The following is an 18,721-nucleotide window of genomic DNA, read 5'->3' on the forward strand; positions in this document are numbered from 1 at the left end:
TGCAGACCGCCAGAACAGAACAGAGCGGACGGAAGCAAGCAAGCTGCGGGGTCACGTGCGTTGAGACTTTCCACACGTCACATGACCGACCGACCGGCCGGGGCGGCCAGCAAGCGGCTCACGTGCAAGCAGGCAGGGAGGGAGGGAGGGGTTCGAGAGCATACATATCGAGGTGCTCGAAAAGTGAATTTTCCTTCACTATGAGAAAAAGAGAAAAGGTAGACGAGTTAAGTAGAATGTGCACTTTTTTCTTTCAATGTGGTGTGGTATGGTATGGTATCTAATCTCTTTCCCCCGTCTATGCAAAACGTCGGCTCTCCAAGCCTTCTTCCTTCTATCTATGGTCTCGTCTCTTCCCCATCTAATCTATCCTATGCAAACCCTCAATCTAAGCAGCCGGCTTAAGCGGCTTGCCCTCATCCTTGATACCGCCCATGCTCTTGAAGAACTGCGCGCCGTCGACGAGCCTGCGCTCGGCGTTGACGCGCGTGTTGACGAAGTCGGGGTAGTTGAGAGTGAGCTCGACGGCGCCGTTGACGATGGAGTCTGCGGCCTCGGCGCCGAGCATGAAGCTGTGGTCCTGGTTGCCGACCTCGTAGCGCCAGGAGCCGAAGCGGCCGCGCGACCAGATGTCCTTGGCCTGGAGTTTGGGCAGGAGCTGCTTGAGGACGCCCTCGCGCTCGAGCGACGGGGTCGGGTAGCCGTGGTCGAAGCGGCGGTGGTAGGTGCTGACGATCTCGTCGGTGGGCAGCATCATCTCCGTGTTGACGAGGCCCTGGATGCAGTCGGCGAGGAGCTTCTCCTGGTCGACGGGCTTCATGCTGGACTCGGAGACCTCGAGCATGATGCTCCAGTAGGGGCCGGTCTTGGCCTCGGCGGAGGCGGGCTTGCTGCCGTCGGCGAGCTGGAGGGTGGGCAGCTTCTTGTCGTCGGAGGGCTGGTTGTGGGGGGAGTAGTTGGAGAAGATGGTGGCGCGGTAGAAGGGGCAGTTGTCCTCGGGGAAGTAGAGCCAGCACTTGTCGCCGATGCGCTCCGGGCGCAGGCCACGGATGCCGACACCGATGACGTGCGTGGTGCTGTAGAAGAGGCCCTCGCTGAGCTTCTTGCACTCGTCGTCGCGCATCGCCTCGGCCAGGTGGTCGACGGCCATGGTGTTGATCAGCTTCTTGTAGTTGATGGTGGTGCCGTCGCCGAGCAGGACGCGGTGGCCGTCGGCGTCGACGAGCTGCACGCGGCCGTGGTCACCGTAGCGGGCCTTCTCCTTGGGGAGGGTCTTGGCCACGTTGATCCAGATGTTGCCGGTACCGCCGTGGGCGGGGAAGCGGAAGGTGGCGTTGGGGCCCCAGTTGCCGGCGGTCTTGTTGAGCACGACGTTCTTGGTGACGTGCTTGAGGTTGGGTGCGGCGACACGCTCACCGAGCCACTCGCATTGCATCTGGCGGTGTTGTCAGTGTCCTTGTTCTCCTGTCCATGCTCTTATTTCGCCTTTCAAGATCATACCTTGGTGGTGGGCACAGCCCAGACCTTGTAGTTGTACGGCCTCATGAAAATGTTCGCAATGCCCTCGCCGACGTTGCGCATGATCCAGTCATCGAAGTCCTTGGGCTTGTCGGTGGCGACGCGGGCATTGAGGGCGGCATCGATCATGCCGTCCATGCAGATGACCTGGTCCTCCTTGGGAAGCATGGAGATGTTGTTCTGGAAGGGGTAGGGGACCCATTGGCCCTTGTAGCGGACGTAGGAGATACGCTGGTGCTGGTACCAGTCGGACTCGTTGGGGAGAGCCTCGTCGATGCAGTCGTCGAAGTACTTGTAGTGGGAGAAGATGACGTGGCCGCCGACATCGTAGAGCTGGAGGGGTTGTTAGGGGAGGTATTTTCGCTGGGGCATGGTTCGAGCACGTACGAAGCCTTCGGGGGTGACATCTGTGCTGGCAAGACCGCCGGGGGTCTCGTTGCTGTCGACGATCATCCATGAGGGGCCGTCCTGGGGAAGTCAGCGCATGTTGGTTCAGACGGAGGGGCGCTCGAGCGTACAATCTGGTTCAGTCTCTTCGCGGCACCGAGACCAGTCGGGCCGGAACCGATGACAAGAACATCAACGTCGCTGGAGGTTCAGGTCAGCGCATGATGCTGGAGGGACTGGGATGCGGAAACACACATCTCCTTGCCATTGGCCTTGCTGAGGGTGCGCTGGTGGGAACCCATGATGAATGGTGGGGCGGATGAGTGAGAGTATGTAAATGCGCCGAGATGCGTTCACGGCGAGAAGGTGGGATGAGTGGCGGAGGGAGGAGGGAGGATGAGGATGAGAGGGCGGCGGTGGTGGCGGCGGGGGAGGGACGACGACAATAATATTGGTATGGGCGGCGGTGGTGCATGCAGGCGCAAGGTGTCGGCCGCCAGCCCACGGCCCACCGCTACTCCCGCCGCGCCAGCGCCCGCGGCAGGCCTCGCCCAGCGTGCCTCCCTCATCCCACCACGCGGCGTGGGCAGGCACTAGACTAGAGGCGACTAAGCAGCTCCCTCTTCGCCCTCCCTCGCCTCCCTCAATCAACAAGGGTCCAAGCAGCACTTTTTAAACGCTCGGGCCCGCCGCCACCTGAGACGAAACGAGGGCGGCTCGCGGTGACGGACCCGCCGCCTCGCAGTGGGCTTCGTCGACACCAATCACACACGGAGCCCTCGCCGCGACCAGCGACCCGGCTCCCTCCCGCCCGCCGCTCCATGACACCGACGACACACGCATCCGCGCAGACGACAGCACGCCGCCCAGCGATTGCGCGTTGCGTCCTCAGATACCGCCGCGTTGGGCGCGCTGCCCTCCCACCCGTGCCTGGCAAGTGGCACACCCTCCCCGTCGCCGTCACGACCGTCTGCACGTCGGCTGCGCGAGCACCGGCGCTCTGCACGCAACCGGCGGTCTGGGGCTTGGTAGAGGCTTGTCCGGCGGCTGAAGAGCGGCGAGGGCTCTACCGAGCGCACTGTGAGGACTGGACTGCGGGCGTCGTCAAGCCCGCCGATGACGATTGCAGCGACCCAGATAGATGAAGATGGCCGCTGCCGCGCCTGGCGATCGGCAAGGAGGCAGAGGGTCTCGAGGGTTAAGCTTGAACAACGGCCGGCGTCGTTGCTGTGTCGCGGCGGCTGCGGTGGGTCTTGGGATTGGATGAGTACGTACGCATCACGGCGCCGCCTCCTGACTGACGATGCTGCCATATGGGGGCCAATCTCACGCCCACGCGTGGCTTGCGGGAGCGCGTGTGGCGCTGACTGTGTAGACGAGCCCCTGTGTGTGAGTGTGGGTGTGCGCGCTGCTGCAGAGAGGTGTTGCGCCATCAAACGGGCGGCGGACAGCTGCTGCGCGGGCTGACACGGCGCACAAGGCTGGGTCTCACGGCGCGGAGGTACGTCTGGATGTACATCGTACAGCCATCCACGGGCAGACAGAGTTGCGGGCGGGCACAGTGACAACTGACAATGCGATCAGAGTTTGGCAGGGCCAACAGGCTCGAGGCCGATCTCAACGCGCCTACGTACGCGCGCCCCCGGCTCATTAGCAGGCGCCGGGAAAGGCCGGCGGCGTGAGGCGTTTGCGGGCCTTCGTTGGTGGGAGGATGGCGCATTGGCGGGTGGTGGATGGACGTCTGTGCCTGTCTGTGTCGCAGCGTTGGCTCGTGGCCTGGCACAGTGCAGGCATCCCCTTTCCGCCGCGCTGAGGCTTGCGTCGCAGCTTGAACGGGCGTCGCGTCGTCCGCCGTCTGGCGCTGCAGAGTCGTCGTGTCGTCGCCGATGCGATCGTCGCCGCCGCCCGTCGCCGCATCCCTGCCGGCCCTCTGATACCGCACGCCGGCGATGGCTGTCCTTGGTCCGTTGCTGCAGCGCTGGCTGCTTGTAGCTGCTGCCGCCCGTCATCGCGCGCCCGACTGTTATTTTTCGTGACACGCCATTCCTTTGCACCTGACACCCGTCCTTCCCCTCCCACACCCATTCTACCACCACCTCTTGATATTATTTTTTTCTCTCCTGCGCCACGACCGCTGTCGCACCGGCCAGGCCGCTTCTTCGCTTCTCACCACTGCAGCTGCGCATCTGTCGCGCTCCCCGCGCCGCTACTGCATTCCGCGTAATCTTTCCGCCAACCGCTAGCTGGCTGTACCCTTCGCCGTCCAGACCTCAACTGTTGCCAGACCTTCTCTGCGCAGTACACCCAACACCGTTCTCCCGCACACCCACACCCACCGCACACTCTAGTCACAATGGCCGAAAAGGAAAGAGTCTCGGGCGAGATCGAGATGGAGGCCCGCCAGTCGCCCCAGGAGCCCGTCCTCCCTACTCACAACCCGGCGGCCGAGAAGCCTGCGCCTGCTCAGGCTGGCATCCACCCAGCCGTCTACATCGCGTACGTGCGACTGCAATGAGAATAGCTGGGAGACTTGCTGACGGACAAACAGCGCATGGATCTCCCTATCTTCCTCCGTCATTCTGTTCAACAAGTACATCCTCGATACCATGGGCTTCCGCTTCCGTATGCGCCTCCTGAAGAACATCCAGAAACACACGAGCTCGAAACTGACAAAATGCTGCAGCCATTGTCCTCACAACATGGCACTTGGGTTTTGCGACTTTCATGACCCAGATCCTCGCCCGCTTCACCAACGTCCTTGATTCCCGCAAGAAGGTCCCCATGACCGGCAAGATCTACTTGCGCGCCATTGTGCCCATTGGCGTTATGTTCTCTCTTTCGCTCATCTGCGGCAACGTCACCTACCTCTACCTCTCGGTCTCCTTCATCCAGATGCTCAAGGTGCGCATTCGCTGAAATCTTTGCGCTCTAAGTTCTAGGGCTAACCAATCCACAGGCCACTACTCCCGTTGCCGTTCTTATCGCTTCCTGGATCATGGGCGTTGCGCCGCCTAACCTGAAGACCCTCGGCAACGTCTCTTTCATCGTCCTCGGTGTGATCATTGCCTCCTACGGCGAGATCAAGTTTGTCATGATGGGTTTCCTCTTCCAGATTGCTGGCATCGCTTTCGAGGCCACTCGTCTGGTTATGGTCCAGAAGCTCCTCTCCTCCGCCGAGTTCAAGATGGACCCCCTTGTCTCTCTTTACTACTTCGCGCCTGCTTGCGCTGTCATGAACGGCATCACCAGCTTGTTCGTTGAGGTGCCTCACATGTCCTGGGCAGACATTGAGAAGGTCGGATACTTCGTTCTCCTCGCCAACGCTCTCGTTGCTTTCGCCCTGAACGTCTCCGTCGTTTTCCTGGTAAGCAAATTTCCCCTACTCTCCAGCATGCCTGAAACCCAGCTAACTCCCCAAACAGATCGGCAAGACCTCTGGCCTCGTCATGACCCTCTGCGGTGTGCTCAAGGACATCCTCCTTGTCGTTGCCTCCATGATGATCTTCCGCGACCCCGTTTCCCCCCTCCAGTTCTTCGGCTACAGCATCGCCCTCGGCGGCCTCGTCTACTACAAGCTCGGCGCCGACAAGATCAAGGAGCACATGGGCAACGGCCAGCGCGCCTGGGCCGACTACGGCGTCCGCCACCCGGCCGCCCGCAAGCTCATCGTCATCGGCCTTGTCCTCTTCACCCTCATCCTGCTCCTCGGCGGCGCCGGCCACTCCGGCGCCATCCCCAGCCAGTACACCGACTACGCCAACAACAAGCTCTCCGGCATCGTCAACGGCGGCACCGGTGCTGCTTCCGGCCACTAAAGCGTCACTTTTGACGTGATTCTCACATGTAAAGAGCTGAGGGCGTACGACAAGGCTGGTTTAATAGGATACGATATGACGGGAAAAAGGCCAGCTACACCAGCAGCATCGAGGAGCTCTGCCGCGTCGCCGCAGGCGGCAGCAGCACTCGTCGTTTTACATTCTTCGACTTCCCCTATTCGCATAGGTCTCGAGCCAGCGAACGGTTTTCTCAAACGGGGACCTCGCACGGCGACGGACCACGCTCGCATAGATTTTTCCCGCGGACGCAAACATCGCTGTCCGCGGTCACAACAACCACAACACCACAACGCTCCCAAAAAAAATCAGGCAGAGAAAAAAAAAATCCAATCATCATCCAGGGAAAGAGATACCACTTGGCGGAGCAAGGGTGGGTGGGGGGAACCAACGGCGTTTTCTCCATTTCCCCTTTTTTTTCCCGTGTTTTTTACACTTGCTTTTCATTTTGTTCAGCTCCTCATTTTCCTTTTGCTAGCTCGCGCGCGCGGATCGAGGGCGAGAGGATCGGTCCTCTGTTGTTGTATGATTACATCTGATGAGACGGAGGGAGGCGGGGGGGGAGTGTAGGAAGGAAGAACGAGGAGAGATACCTGAAAGAAAAAAGCATTTTTCAAAACATCACCCGCCGTATTCTTCCATCCTGTTCTCAAATCGCGTCCAAATCCGAGGTGTCGCATCGCTTTCGCTCCGTGACCTGCTCGCTCAGGCTCGCTCTCTCCCTCCCTCCAGCAGGAAAGTCCACCGCACGAGAGTCTTTCGCCCTCCCAGCAGACGCGCGACTTATTAGGTACCTAGGTAATCAATCACTTCCGAATCTCAGCTGGCGGACAGCCAACCAACCTCTCGCCGCGCGCCGATCCGCCGCGCTCTCCCTTTCTCAAGAACGGCACCGCACGTCTTCTCGCTCCTCGTCTGGAGAAGAGAAAGGAAGGGCTGTGCGTCAAAGGGGGATGGAAGGATGGCTGTTGGTTGGTTGGCTGCGCTGGGGGTCGTTGCGTTGCGTTGCGTTGCGTTGCGTTGCTTTGGATCGCGTTGGATTGCAATTGCGCTGCGTTGCGTTGGATTGCGATTGCAGTGGAGTTGCTCTGGATTGCATTGGGGTTTGCATTGGGATTGCATTGCACAGGATCAATCAAATTGAATCACATTGGAATGAAAAGAGGTGAAAGTGTCCGATCCCTGCCATGGACTACCGTCGTATTCCCTACCCTCGCCTTCCGTGTTCAGACAAGGACTTCTTTGGACGACGGCGATGAGAGAGGTGGGGAGATTTCAGAGCCGACGAACCGTGAGCACAGTGGTGTCGTGGAGTCTTCTCCGGAGCAGAATCGTAGGTTGGCGGGGGATCTAAAAGGAGGACTCAGCAGGACAGTCAGTAGTCGCTACTGCGTTTGGCTCTCCGATGACGGTCTTGTCTGTAGTTGGTGCGCAGGTTGGGCGAGTCGAAAGCTGCTGTGATCCGTCCGTCCTTTGACTGGTTCTTACCACACACGACTTCGTTTGGAAACTCAAGCAGACGAAAGATCCTCAGTGACTCCAAACGAAAAAGTAGTGGCCTTTGGAGCAAAAAGACAAGTGCACAGTAGGTAAGTTTCGAATCAAATGTCTTGTTCTTTCTATCGTACAGGCCTTCAAGGAAGGCAAAGAACCCGTCCCTGTTCACTCTTGCTATAGCTGTCAATGGCTGGGGGTATCATCGTACAACCTGCTGCATTTCCATTTCCCAATGCAAAGCCGGATTAAAAGGTAGAAAAATAGGTAAAAGGTGGTAATCGAACTCAAAGAGATGATGATGGCGAAGCTGTGGTGTGGCATGTGTCGCCGCGGAAAGCGTCAAGCGGCGTGTGTGCGTGTGGGCAAAAGACGTGTTCCTTTTCCGTCCCATTGTGTTCCTTGTCCTGTGAGAGCCTCCGGCGTCCGGCGTGGTTTTTTGTTTCTTTCTTGTTTCGTTCGTGTGTCCGGTTTTTGTTTTCTTTACTTCGCCAGCGAGTCCAGCTCGTACGCCCTGCCGGCGCCCGCCGTCGCGAAGTCCTTCCTCTTCGTCCCGGACAGCACGCGGCTGACGCCGCTCTGGTGCACCTGCAATTGCTGCTGCTCTCTTTCTCTGGCAATGATCGGGTCGACGGAGCCCGTCGGACTAGGCGAGCGGTCGCGGATGACGCCCTCGCTCTCGCTCTTGGTCCGGTGCTCGGATAAGCTGGACGTCGAATCGCTGCTGGGCGCGGCCTCGACCTGCGCGGTGCTCTCGCCGGGTCCGCGGGCGAGCTCGAAGCTCTCGTTCTGCACAGTCCAGGTGGTGGTCTGCAGGATGGTGCCGTTCTTGGTCTGGCCCTCGGACTGCGACTGGCCGGTGCTGCCGGTCTTATTGGCGGAGCCGTGGTTCATGGTCTGCGAGAGCAGCTTCTCGCGAGTGAGGGTGTAGAGCAGGCAGTCGACCCAGCCGCAGCAGGCGAGCAGGGCGCCGGTGACGGCGTTGGTCACCTCGCTGGGGCTCTTGCCGCCGCGGGCCATGGACCACATGCGCGCAGCGCTGAGGGGAAGGGTGAGGACGACGTAGACGAGGGGATACAGCATCATGAGGGTCGTGATGCGGTTGACGGCATTGATGCTGGCCTGGTTGGTGACGGAGACGCCGGCGTGGCGATCCTCGGCGAAGAGCGAGCGGGTCTTGTGGCGGAGCTGCAGGATGGTGACGGCGTAGAGGACGATGAGGCCGAATTCGGACAGGAAGAGCCAGAAGTAGTGCAGGCCCAGGCGCTCGGGCTCGTAGTCACTGCTGATCCAGCACCAGGAGCCGGCGCGGACGAAGTAGTCGTGCGGGTGGATGGCGAGGCCGATGACGGTGAGGAAGATGGCGGCTGCCCAGATAATCAGGATGATGCAAGTGAAGATTCGGTATGGTACGCGACGGCTCATGACGGCCGTCCAGTACGTGTGGATGGCAATGGCGAGGACGAAAAAGGCGCTCGAAACATCGCCAAGGTGGAGGAAGAAGCCTTGCGCTGAGCAGCCGGGTGTGGGAGCCAGGATGGCATCTTTCGCTATCCAGTAGAAGCTGACGAGGAAGGAAGCTGCTTGGAAGAGGTCTGCCAGCACGAGGTTGAGGAAAAGCAAGACATATTGGTTATATCCGATGAATGTCTTGTAGTGGTCTCTCCAGGTCGCGAATCGGTAGAAGATAAAGCTGAGTAGCGACAGCGTCGCGAGGAAAGAAACCAGACCGCAGATGCCAATCACAATGAGGCCGATGCTGAGGCTTGAAGTGAGCGGTGTAATGCTGTGCGGTGGTGGGAAGTATGCAGCCTGTCCATCGTACACGAAGGTCTTGTCTGCTGAAGACATGGCCTCAATTGGTCACGGCACGAAACCAGGCCAATTCCTACGACAATCGTGATTAGTAGGCGGCACGCAAAACCGGGAAGAGCATGGATGAGTTTAGAGACGAGATGTTGCAACGGGAGGCCGTCTGTGTAAGAGGACCGATCGACGGGGAGAACTTGCTCCCGTGTGTGTGCAGTGACCTCTGTCGCAAGCAGACGCCACCGTTTGCCTATTCTCAGGTCCCAACTTAACAGGGGTAAAACGAACGGTGACTTACCAGAGTGGGCAGGTCCAGACTACTGCTACGCGGCAAAGACGGGCGGCCGAGTGGGAAGTATTATCGAATCCTCTGTTAATTGATATGCGCCACAATTAAACCTGGTGACCGACAGGCTTGTGAAACTCCGGGGTACAATGGTCGGTACTGGTCAGAACGGAAGTCGGGATGGCGGTTGGTCGATCAGGGCGAGGAGGAAAGTGTGCCCTTCTGGCTGTCAAAGCACCTAGAAGCAACAAGGTAGGTTCGACCGGCTGGAACGCAAAGTTCGAAGGCTGGTGAATGAGAAATCGAGAACGAGCGAAGCCGACGGGGATGTGGGACAGGGGACAAAACATATAGCGTCCAAGGGCTCTGTTTCCTCTTCGACCGTTTCCCTGTCCTCGCCAGGGTAGACAGGGAGAGAGTCGTGACAGTCTTCCCTCCGCAGATGTTCCAGTGGCAGGCGGTGCGTCGAGCGTGCTGCACTCCACCGACCCTGAGGGCGATCTGGTGAACAAACTTCACGAAGCGCGTGTCTTGAATCGCATGGCGCTGCCCGTAGTGCCTGGACCCAGTAGTTGCCGCGAGGCAGAGAGCAAGATCGGCAGGCCGGTGGCCGTCAGCTGTGGCTAGCTGGAGGGCGTAAGCGAATGGGCGAGGGAGCCGTGTCGACCGTTTCGAACCGCACCCTTGTCGCCGGGCGTGGAGACACCCAGGGCTTCTCGCCCTAAGACTCAAGATCTGCAGGCACCGGTCATGCTTGAGTCTCGCAAGCTCCCCCACGCGTCTTGGGGGAAGAACGTCGGCAGGCGTCTGCGGCGTCGAGTTGGCGTGTCCCAATCATTGCAACGTTGAGCAGGCCTGCACTGGCCTCAGGTCGTCGTTCTGCTGGCGGTCATTGGCCTGTCGGAACCCCTTCCAGACGCTCGACGCGTCGTATAAACCACCTTATTATTTCGTGATCTGCGGCGCCGTCTGCCGTGGAGTTCGTCCCGAAAGTCTACGAGGCAGGTGCCTTCTCGGGTCAGACTCTGAACTACCTACCCTCAGCAGGATCACCGTCGTGCAGTCGCCAGGATCGCTGATGGTCGTGGGCTCTGCTGGGCACGACCATCACGATGGACAAGCCTCCCCATAGCGCTCGCGTGACATGGAGTCGCCGTGAAGATGGGGGCGGGAGCCAGGGGCGCCACCAAGCATCTGTGCCCTCGGCTTGGCGTGGTCATAATCGCCAACAAGCCTCGGTCGCAGGCTCCATGTCGCCACCCGGCAGCGGCTTCTGTCTGCCGCTTGTCTTTCGGCCAGCGAGCCTTGTGTATGCCGGCAACGGTGACACGGGTGGCAGACGTTGCACGGAATAATAACATTAACATCGACCGCCCTCAGCAACAGTGCAGTCTCCCGCGATGCAGCTACGGAGAAAACCAAGCACTTAGGTTTCTTCACACCCGCATGGTCGGCGGGCCCGGGCGGGGGAGGAGCGCGCAAGGACCGCAACCTTCCTGCTCTCAGGTCCAACGTCGCCAATCTGCAGACCCGTCCCCAGCAGCAGCCAAGCAGCCAAGTCCAGGCTTCACCCTCACATCACCATCCCTCCACGCACATCAACCCTGAAGTACCTAGACAAAACGCCACCTGCGAGCCAAGCAACATGCCCACACACACACGCATCCATAGCGGCGGCCAACTCGCAGCAGCGCGCGCCCCCAAAACGCAGGTACCCTAACGCGCGCGCGCGCTCTGGCATTCTCTCGCCCGCCCTAGATCCTTCGCGCGCTCAACTTCGCCGGGCCCGGCATTGAGCCGTCTCACATGGGAAGTTACCTGCCGCGCGGAACGGACTTGACTGTGAGATTTGCTGTTGCGAAAGGCGGCGCGCGCAGGACGGGCAGTCGCTGTCGCAGTCGCTGGTTTGCCCTACGGCTCTAGGTGCCTAGTCGATCCTCGGAGGAGCTCCCTCCGGTCGGTCGCCTGGGCTGGAGGGTGGTTTTCAGGTGGTTGATTATTGCGCGTAGGGGTTGGAGGAAGGGGGTTGGTGCGGGTGACGATCGTTTGGTCGGGATTGTCTTCGATTTGGCGGAGGGCTTGAGGGCGCGGAAAGCGCTGATTTGTGTGGTTGGCGGGCATTTGCTTGTATGTAATGATGTTCGATCTGGGGGAGGGTTTCCGAGGCGCGGAGAGCGTTGGCTTGTTCAGTTGACGATCGGTTGGTTGCAATGTTGGATGCGGTGGATGGATTGCGGATTGCGGGTGAGCGATGAGAGTTCTGATGGATTTGTCTGCTCGACAATCGTCTGCATCCGACGTCAAGACTATCCAGCCAGGGAATGGTTGGTAAATCAATGCTTACAGACTAACGTCAGTAGTGAAGGATGCAGGAATGATCTCTTGATTGAGTGTAAAGTCACTCTATATGCATGCAATACACTCCATGAAATACGGTACAATCTGCAAGGTGCATTGAGAATCACAAGGGACACGCTTCGCTCGGCACGTCAAGCGGCAGCCAACACCCTTAATCTTCCTTGCGGCCGGCGCCCTTACCACTACTACCTTCCCCACTCTTGACCAAGATCGGACTCGGGCTGGTCTCAACCATCCCCTCGCCCTTCTTCCTGCCCTGAAGATCTTCAGTACCGGCGACGCTGTCATCGTCATCGTCGTCGACAACGAAGCGGTCGCGCTCCTCGTCGCCCTCGGCGTCCGCCTCGTCGCCGCGAACCTCCTGGTAGCCCTGCCCGCGCTTGCTGTCCTTGATGAAGCTGTCGATGATGTAGTACTGCAGGATGTTCATCAGCAGCGGGAAGATGAACATCACGAACGCGATCTGCAGCGCCTCGCTGCCCTCCGTCCAGCGCAGCGCCCAGTCGCCGACCCATGGGAGCCAGGGAAGCAGGGCGAAGAGCAGCCAGACGAACAGCTTCATGCACACCAGGCCGATGGTGTAGATCAGCAGCTGCTTGAAGAACCACGGCCAGCGGGGCGGGCTGCCGTAGTTGCCGGAGGAGATGGACTCCATGGGCTTCGCGAGGGGAGTGCGGAGGAAGATCTTGTGAAGGACCTTGAGGAAGACGAAGAGGACGGGGATGCCGATGGTGGTCTGTGAGTTGTTTGTTAGAGTCTGATAGTGACTTTGGAAATCGGCACGCAGTATCGACTTACATCAATGGCTAGGTTGAGGAGGTAGAACGAACACGGGTTCGGCTTCCTGCCCTCCTCGTCCTGCGTCTTGCTGCCAACGTCAGCGACCGTGTTCTCCAAGTCGCCAGCGCCCAGCTCGCTCATCATCAAGTTGATCAGATGCAGGATGACAGCGCCGGTCACTTGCTTGGCAACGTCGAAGAACCAGACCTTCCACGGACGCTTGGGAGTCTCGCGGAACCTCTTGAAAACCAGAGTGAGCAGAGCCAGCACGCCGAGAGCTGCCTGGACAAGCAGAGCGAAGGGACCCAGAAGCTTGCACTGGTTCTCCTCCGCCGCTGCTTGATCTTTGGGAGAGGTACCTACGCGGTCCTCCGAGTTGACCGCACCAGTAGGCACGAGAGCGCCCGCACCGAGAATCGGCCATGCTGGGGTTGCGGGTGCGGTAGCAGTAACGGTCATGACAGTCTCGTGCGTGGTGAAAACCGACCCGTTGCTCTGGGTCACCGTGGCATTGATAGCCGTCGGAACCGGCACAGGCGACCAAGTGCTGATGCTCTTCTGCTTGTGGCCGTAGATGGTCAGCATCTCGGTGTCGAAGACCAGCGTCGCGTTCTCCGGAATGTCATCGCCCGAGCCCTTCTCTCCGTATGCCAAATAAGGCGGGATCGTCAGTGTCCGCCTCTCGCCGGGACACATGTTCATCATTCCCTGGTCCCAGCCCTTGATAACGTGTCCCAGGCCAACCATGAATGTGAACGGCTTCTTCTCGAATGTAGTCTCGATGATGTCCTCAGAGCCGAAGACCTTCAGAGCGTAGTTGACCTTGACCGTGTCGCCCTTCGCAGTCGGATGCGAGCAGAAGACATGGTTGGTGATGTTGACCTGCAACTCGGTCGGAGGCTCATCGGACTCGGTTTCCAGAGCGAGGTCTGGAGTTTCTTGGGCGAGCGCCGGGGTGATGGCGGGCAGCAGCGCGAGGAGCGCCGCTGGCAGGGCGCGAGAGAACCGCATCGTTGGCGACTCGTGACACGGGAGGCGCAGAAAGCGAGAAGCGTGTCGCTGACGCCTGGGAAGTCGGATGCGCTATATACTGCGCGGCACGGAGGAGCCTCGTGGCTCAGACCTCACCCGTGGAGTTGGCGGGCCTTGGCTTCTCGTCTTCCCCTTTATATGACGGTTGATATTGTTCGGCGGTGATAGAGGCCTCCAGTCGAATCGCGCGAGGTATCCGTGGGCACCGCAAAACACCAGATGCAATGCGAGTGTGAGAAAGCAAGATGGAGGAAGTGGGCCTGATGGCGGGCAGTCGGGTAGTCGGATGCCCAGAGAGAGGTCCCTTCGACTTCGCCCCGTGGACCATGGACGGAATCTCCGCCGCGGTACCATCGTTTGCCTGAAACGTCCAGGCTGCCAACTTCGCCCAGCGTCTCTCAGGCCATTTCCATCGGCGTAATAGCTATATGGTGACATCTTCAGAAGCGTGATATGCCACACTGTATGGTTCTAGTTCTCTGATACTTGCAATTTTGCGTGGTCAATCTAAAGCTCTGCAAGAGACTTGCCCTAACCCTAACCCTATCAACACCGACGAAAGAGGTCTTCCAACTTTGAACCATCAACAACAGATTTCCGGCGTTACTGCTTGTGAATAGAATGGATTAGGAATTCAAATCTTGAAGTTAGATCGGTGACTCCACCGAGAAAATGGAGCGCTGCTCCGGTAATGCTCACAGAAGCTGCTTCACATTCAAGTTTGAGATGTCGCAACAAAACTGACGTCCTTAATGCGCCTTCGCGCAAAGGGAATGCAAGTGCATGTCAGATCATTCATTTATCCCGACTTATTTCCTCTCCGCTCTAGCAAACATCGCCTCAAACAACTCCATCCACCTGCCCAGTTTCCCACCCAATTCGCGTCCCGGGTATCTAAGCAGCCTTCCCAGCACCTCTCTAGACCTTGCCCTCAAGACCTTCAAGACAGCCATGGTCTTCCAGTCCTTAACCTTGACCCTCACCCTGTTGCCGTCGATAACAATAACGCCAGCATACATATGGAACACCGCATCGCCAGCCAGCAGGACCAGCGCGAAATCCGACACAGGGCTCGTCTCCTGCGCGTTGGTGAATCGCGAGGACGACTGCATGATGCTGTAGAAAGAAAGGTACTTCACATTCGTATCCAGCGATGTCTTGTTGACGGACGTCGGGTGGAGGCCGAGCGTCTGGTTGTTGGCGATGTTGCGCCAGCCTTTGCCCTCGCGCTTGCCGATCTTGGGGTAGAACGACCAGGCGACGACCGAGTTGGCGATGTCGTCGTTCGCGTCCGCGCGCGAGGAAGATGCGGGCAGGGCGACGAATTGGCGCTGGCGCTGGTTGTAGCGCATTTTCGAGAGGGCCTGGCGCTCCTCAGGCCCGAGAGTCACGAAGCCGGCGTCGCTGAGGGAGATAAGCAGCTGGCTCTTGAGGTCTTCGATATTGGCGAGGTTCTGCGCGCTGAGGAAGTTCTTGTTGCAGAAGCTGAACTCGGACATGCCGGGCGTGGTGCAGATTTTGCGCCAGGTGACATATGCGTTGTATGCGGTCAGCAGATCGGAGTCGCCGCGCTTGAAACCCAGGCGCACCGTGTCGGCTTGCTTCTTTGCGTGCATGGGGCTCAGGAATGGCGACTTCGAGGACAGCGTGGCTGCTACTGTGAGTGCGAAATCGAGACAGCCATAGATGCTGCCGTACAGGATGAGCTTGCCGAGTTGGGCGTCCAAAGGCAATTTAGCAAGCTGCTGACCCAGAGGCGTGAGCTCTTCTCTCGCGGTCAAGGCATCCACTTCAATCAGCGCGTCGATCGCACGACGGATGTTGCGGCTCGACGGCGGGTCGAGGGCCTGTGAAAGAGTGCCCTCAATGTCTCCAAGCTTGCAAATCTTGACCCTCATGACCAGGTCTTGCAGAGACAGACGGAGCATCTCAGGCGTCTGGGCCTCGGCCATCATCTCATCGAAGCGATACTTGGTGAAAAGATGGAAGCAAATACCCTCCTGCACACGACCTGCACGACCGCGACGTTGCTTTGCGTTGGCTCGTGCGATGAAAGACTGGATCAGTCGGGACATCTGTCGGCGCTCATCGAAACGCATCTCCTTGTGTTTGCCAGTATCGATCACGCAGGTCACATCAGGGATAGTGATACCAGTCTCGGCAATATTTGTAGCAAGCACAATTTTCCTGACACCTTGCGGTGGAATTTCGAACGCTGCCTGCTGGTCTTCGCTGGAGAAAGTCGAATGCAGAGGGTGGATGCGCCACCCTTTCAGGAAAGATGGATGGCCTTGGAGCATGTCGTTGAGTTGTCTGATTTCTGCAATACCGGGAAGGAAGACTAGCACAGCCTTACTGTACCGCTCGTAGTCCCTCGCGTACGCAACCTTCTCGAGGAGCTTGACGATGAGACTGAAGTCAATGCGGTACTCATCGTAAGATGCCAGGGTGTTTCTGGTGCGTTTGCTGTAGGCTGCGAGTTGCTGCGCGTCTTTCGGCTTACTTTGTCCCTCTGCTTCGGCCTCATCGTCCTCCTCACCCCCAGGCGTCTGCGCTTGCGCATCTTCATTGGTGTGGCCAGTGAGCTCGATGGCGTCTTCGAGGAACTTGGCCTCCACGGGAAAGGTGCGACCAGGTACAGAAATGATGGGTGCATTGTCAAGGTAGCTAGAGAAACGCTGGGCGTCGACTGTGGCACTCATGAGAACCACCTTGAGGTCTGGGCGTGCAAGTAAAAGTGTCCGCAACACGATCAGCAAGAAGTCGCTGTCAATGCTACGTTCGTGCACCTCATCGAGGACCAAGTGGGTGATCTCGTTGAGGCCGTCTGAGCGCTCCAACATACGCAACACAATTCCAACGGTGGCGTATACCAGGCGTGTGCTTGCTGTGGTTTGAGACTCGAGTCGGATGGCGTAACCAATAAGCGACCGCGATGTACCGACGTCGCCCTTCCGCTCACCCATCTCTTCACTTACACGCTGGGCAAGAGAGATGGCTGAGATTCGCCGAGGCTCAGTACAGTAAATTTTGCAATGTCTCCCCTGAGAGAGCTCGTTCTCGAGAATGAAAGCCGGTAATTGTGTACTTTTACCGCAACCTGTTTCACCACACAAGATTGTGATCTGATTTTTCTCAATGGTCTCGATGGCTTCAGCTCGGAATCGGAACATTGGCAAATTCATTCGGGCCTGCAACATTTTCTGATATGCTGGAGCCATTTGCTTCTGAGACCACATCTCCTGGAGTGCTTGCGAGGGTTCGCCGTTCCCTTGCTTCTGGACTTCCTGTCGGGAAGATGGTGTAGATGTACCGCTTGCGGCTCCGTTAAGCCTCCTGGCTGGATTGTAAACGATCTCGTCATCATCTTCTTCCACCTCTGCTTGAGCATGCTGATCGATGGTTTTTCGGAGCTCTTTCACAAGCTCGCGATCCGCCGCATCGACGTTATCACGCTTGAGCTTCGCGAATTCGTCCCATAAGTTTCTGAATGTGGGCGGTAGACGCAGATGCGCTTTTTCTTCCTTAGGGGAGCCTGAGAATATGAGATGGAGTGCAGCAGTCGCGACATATGCCTCACTCTGGGCAGTTTCGGGAGTTGCTTCTTTCATCATCGTGATCACGGTCCGCGTAGGCCCTGCATCGACGTTGAGTGCTTGCATGTAAGCGCCGTCCACTGGCTCTGGATCCTTTGACCATTGAATGGTCAGAGAGTGCCGGCTTGCGAATGTGGTCGGAGAGACGAGCTTGTATGTAAGCTTGACCCGGGAGTCTCGAGCCTTGCACGCCTCCTCAAGCACGCGCTTGGGACTCATCCCGGTCATTCTGCCAAAATCTCTGACCAGAACGTTTTGACTGGGAATCACACCTGCAGAAGAGTCTCCCGAAGGCGCGGTATCTTCGCCATTCAAAGCGCCAAACATGCCACCAAGCATATCATCATCGCCCATAGCCTCTGCCTCTTTCAGCAACTCTTGACCAAGCCTTTCTGCCTCGTCGTTGATATCGCCACTTTGTACCTCGTCTGGCTTCTTCGAATCGGATGGCGTAGTCTCTTGACTTTTGCTCTCTTCCTCTTTTTGCAGCTGCCATTTCCGGCGCTCGGCATGTTCTCGCGTCAAGCCGATCTTTTTCTCCGCCCACTGTGCCTCGCCCTCACGTTTATCAAAAAGTACGTCAGATTCGATTCTTTGAACTCTGTCTTGAAGCTTCTTCTGTCCACGTCCCACAACGGGATTTGCTGCGGATTGACCCTTTTGACCCCTGCCCTGTTTCTTCTTTGACGACGCTCCTCCTTCAGCCTCGGGGTCGATATCGAAAAGTCTAGCTTTCGTCCTCAGGTAGACCGACAGCAGCTCGTCGGGCTCAAGATCGCTCTCAATATCGCTGACGTCAATGCCGTCATCGTTTGACTGCTCAGTGGTTGCTGTGGGCTCGGGTTGGGGCTTCTTCCATTTTGGTGCATTCTTGGTCGTGTCTTTGGAATCGATATCGTCGTCCACGGGATCGGAGCTAGACGCGATAGCTTTGGGCTTTTCGTAATCGTAGTCGTTCAACTCGGCATTACTACAGTTCCAGGAAAGCCATTCCAAGGCTTCAGGGAGACCCCATGGTTGGCCAGAGGCGTCTTCCGACGGTGGGTTTGATAGAATATGGGCAATCACCTCGTCTATTCGCTCGATAGGAATCTCGAGACCAAGGAGGCACAGGCGTAGCTGCCAAACTTTTGACAAGAGTTCGTCGCCTTTTGGCAATACGCGTTTCGCCACAGGCGGCGGTTCATTTCTGCTTTGCAAGGCGTACTCTACAATTTGCTGCATTAATTCTTCGGGAAGCCAGTCCCGTACAGACATGTAGTCCGACTGTCCTCGGAACAATCGCTTGTCTGTTTGCATTCGTGATACATGGCGCGAAGATTCTTTTCGGACTTTGCTAGCATATTGCTCGACAAATTGTTGAAGCTCAGATGCCTCAAGTTGCGCCTCGAGTTCCTCAGGGCTGAGCTCGTGGAGTTCGCGATCGGCACCAGTACCTGTCGTATTTGTCGAATTCTCATCTTTCACTGCTGGTGTCGTGGCCTTCGTATCGGGTGTGTTGACTCCAGAGGGTTCGACGCTGCTGGCATCCTCTGGCTTCTCAGGCTTTGGTTTCGAGGCAACAGACGTAGTAGCAAAGCCTCGTGCTGGATTGGCGGCCGGCTTTTTCTTTTTGCCAGCCATATCTG

The 18,721-nt window shown here is 58.1% G+C and overlaps 5 protein-coding genes across 5 annotated transcripts; 1 reads left to right on the plus strand and 4 right to left on the minus strand.

The window, feature by feature from the left end:
- Nucleotides 1–227: 227 nt before the first annotated feature.
- On the minus strand, nt 228–2,323 carry WHR41_07468 (uncharacterized protein). Its single transcript, XM_069376073.1, has 5 exons — nt 2,161–2,323; nt 2,037–2,106; nt 1,906–1,986; nt 1,501–1,851; nt 228–1,435 (listed from the first exon to the last, which is right to left on the minus strand). The coding sequence occupies exons 1-5, from the start codon at nt 2,205–2,207 to the stop codon at nt 389–391; spliced, it is 1,596 nt and encodes a 531-aa protein (XP_069226880.1). The 5' UTR covers nt 2,208–2,323; the 3' UTR covers nt 228–388.
- A 1,640-nt stretch (nt 2,324–3,963) lies between these two features.
- WHR41_07469 (uncharacterized protein) lies at nt 3,964–6,359 on the plus strand. The gene is made up of 5 exons (XM_069376074.1): nt 3,964–4,401; nt 4,454–4,527; nt 4,589–4,806; nt 4,862–5,269; nt 5,328–6,359. Exons 1-5 carry the CDS (start codon nt 4,259–4,261, stop codon nt 5,718–5,720), a joined length of 1,236 nt encoding a protein of 411 aa, XP_069226879.1. The 5' UTR covers nt 3,964–4,258; the 3' UTR covers nt 5,721–6,359.
- Nucleotides 6,360–7,715: 1,356 nt separating this feature from the next.
- Nucleotides 7,716–9,083, minus strand: WHR41_07470 (uncharacterized protein; the record flags this gene model as incomplete). The annotated part of the gene is made up of 1 exon (XM_069376075.1): nt 7,716–9,083. The coding sequence occupies one exon, from the start codon at nt 9,081–9,083 to the stop codon at nt 7,716–7,718; it is 1,368 nt and encodes a 455-aa protein (XP_069226828.1).
- Nucleotides 9,084–11,694: 2,611 nt separating this feature from the next.
- Nucleotides 11,695–13,770, minus strand: WHR41_07471 (uncharacterized protein). The gene is made up of 2 exons (XM_069376076.1): nt 12,484–13,770; nt 11,695–12,421 (listed from the first exon to the last, which is right to left on the minus strand). The coding sequence occupies exons 1-2, from the start codon at nt 13,474–13,476 to the stop codon at nt 11,837–11,839; spliced, it is 1,578 nt and encodes a 525-aa protein (XP_069226829.1). The 5' UTR covers nt 13,477–13,770; the 3' UTR covers nt 11,695–11,836.
- Nucleotides 13,771–14,306: 536 nt separating this feature from the next.
- WHR41_07472 (uncharacterized protein) lies at nt 14,307–18,716 on the minus strand (the record flags this gene model as incomplete). The annotated part of the gene is made up of 1 exon (XM_069376077.1): nt 14,307–18,716. The coding sequence occupies one exon, from the start codon at nt 18,714–18,716 to the stop codon at nt 14,307–14,309; it is 4,410 nt and encodes a 1,469-aa protein (XP_069226826.1).
- Between the last annotated feature and the right edge of the window lie 5 nt (nt 18,717–18,721).

The sequence above is a fragment of the Cladosporium halotolerans genome, assembly GCF_011745625.1.
Source record: "Cladosporium halotolerans strain TM138-S3 chromosome Unknown Sca32, whole genome shotgun sequence".
Classification (NCBI taxonomy): Eukaryota; Fungi; Ascomycota; class Dothideomycetes; order Cladosporiales; family Cladosporiaceae; genus Cladosporium; species Cladosporium halotolerans.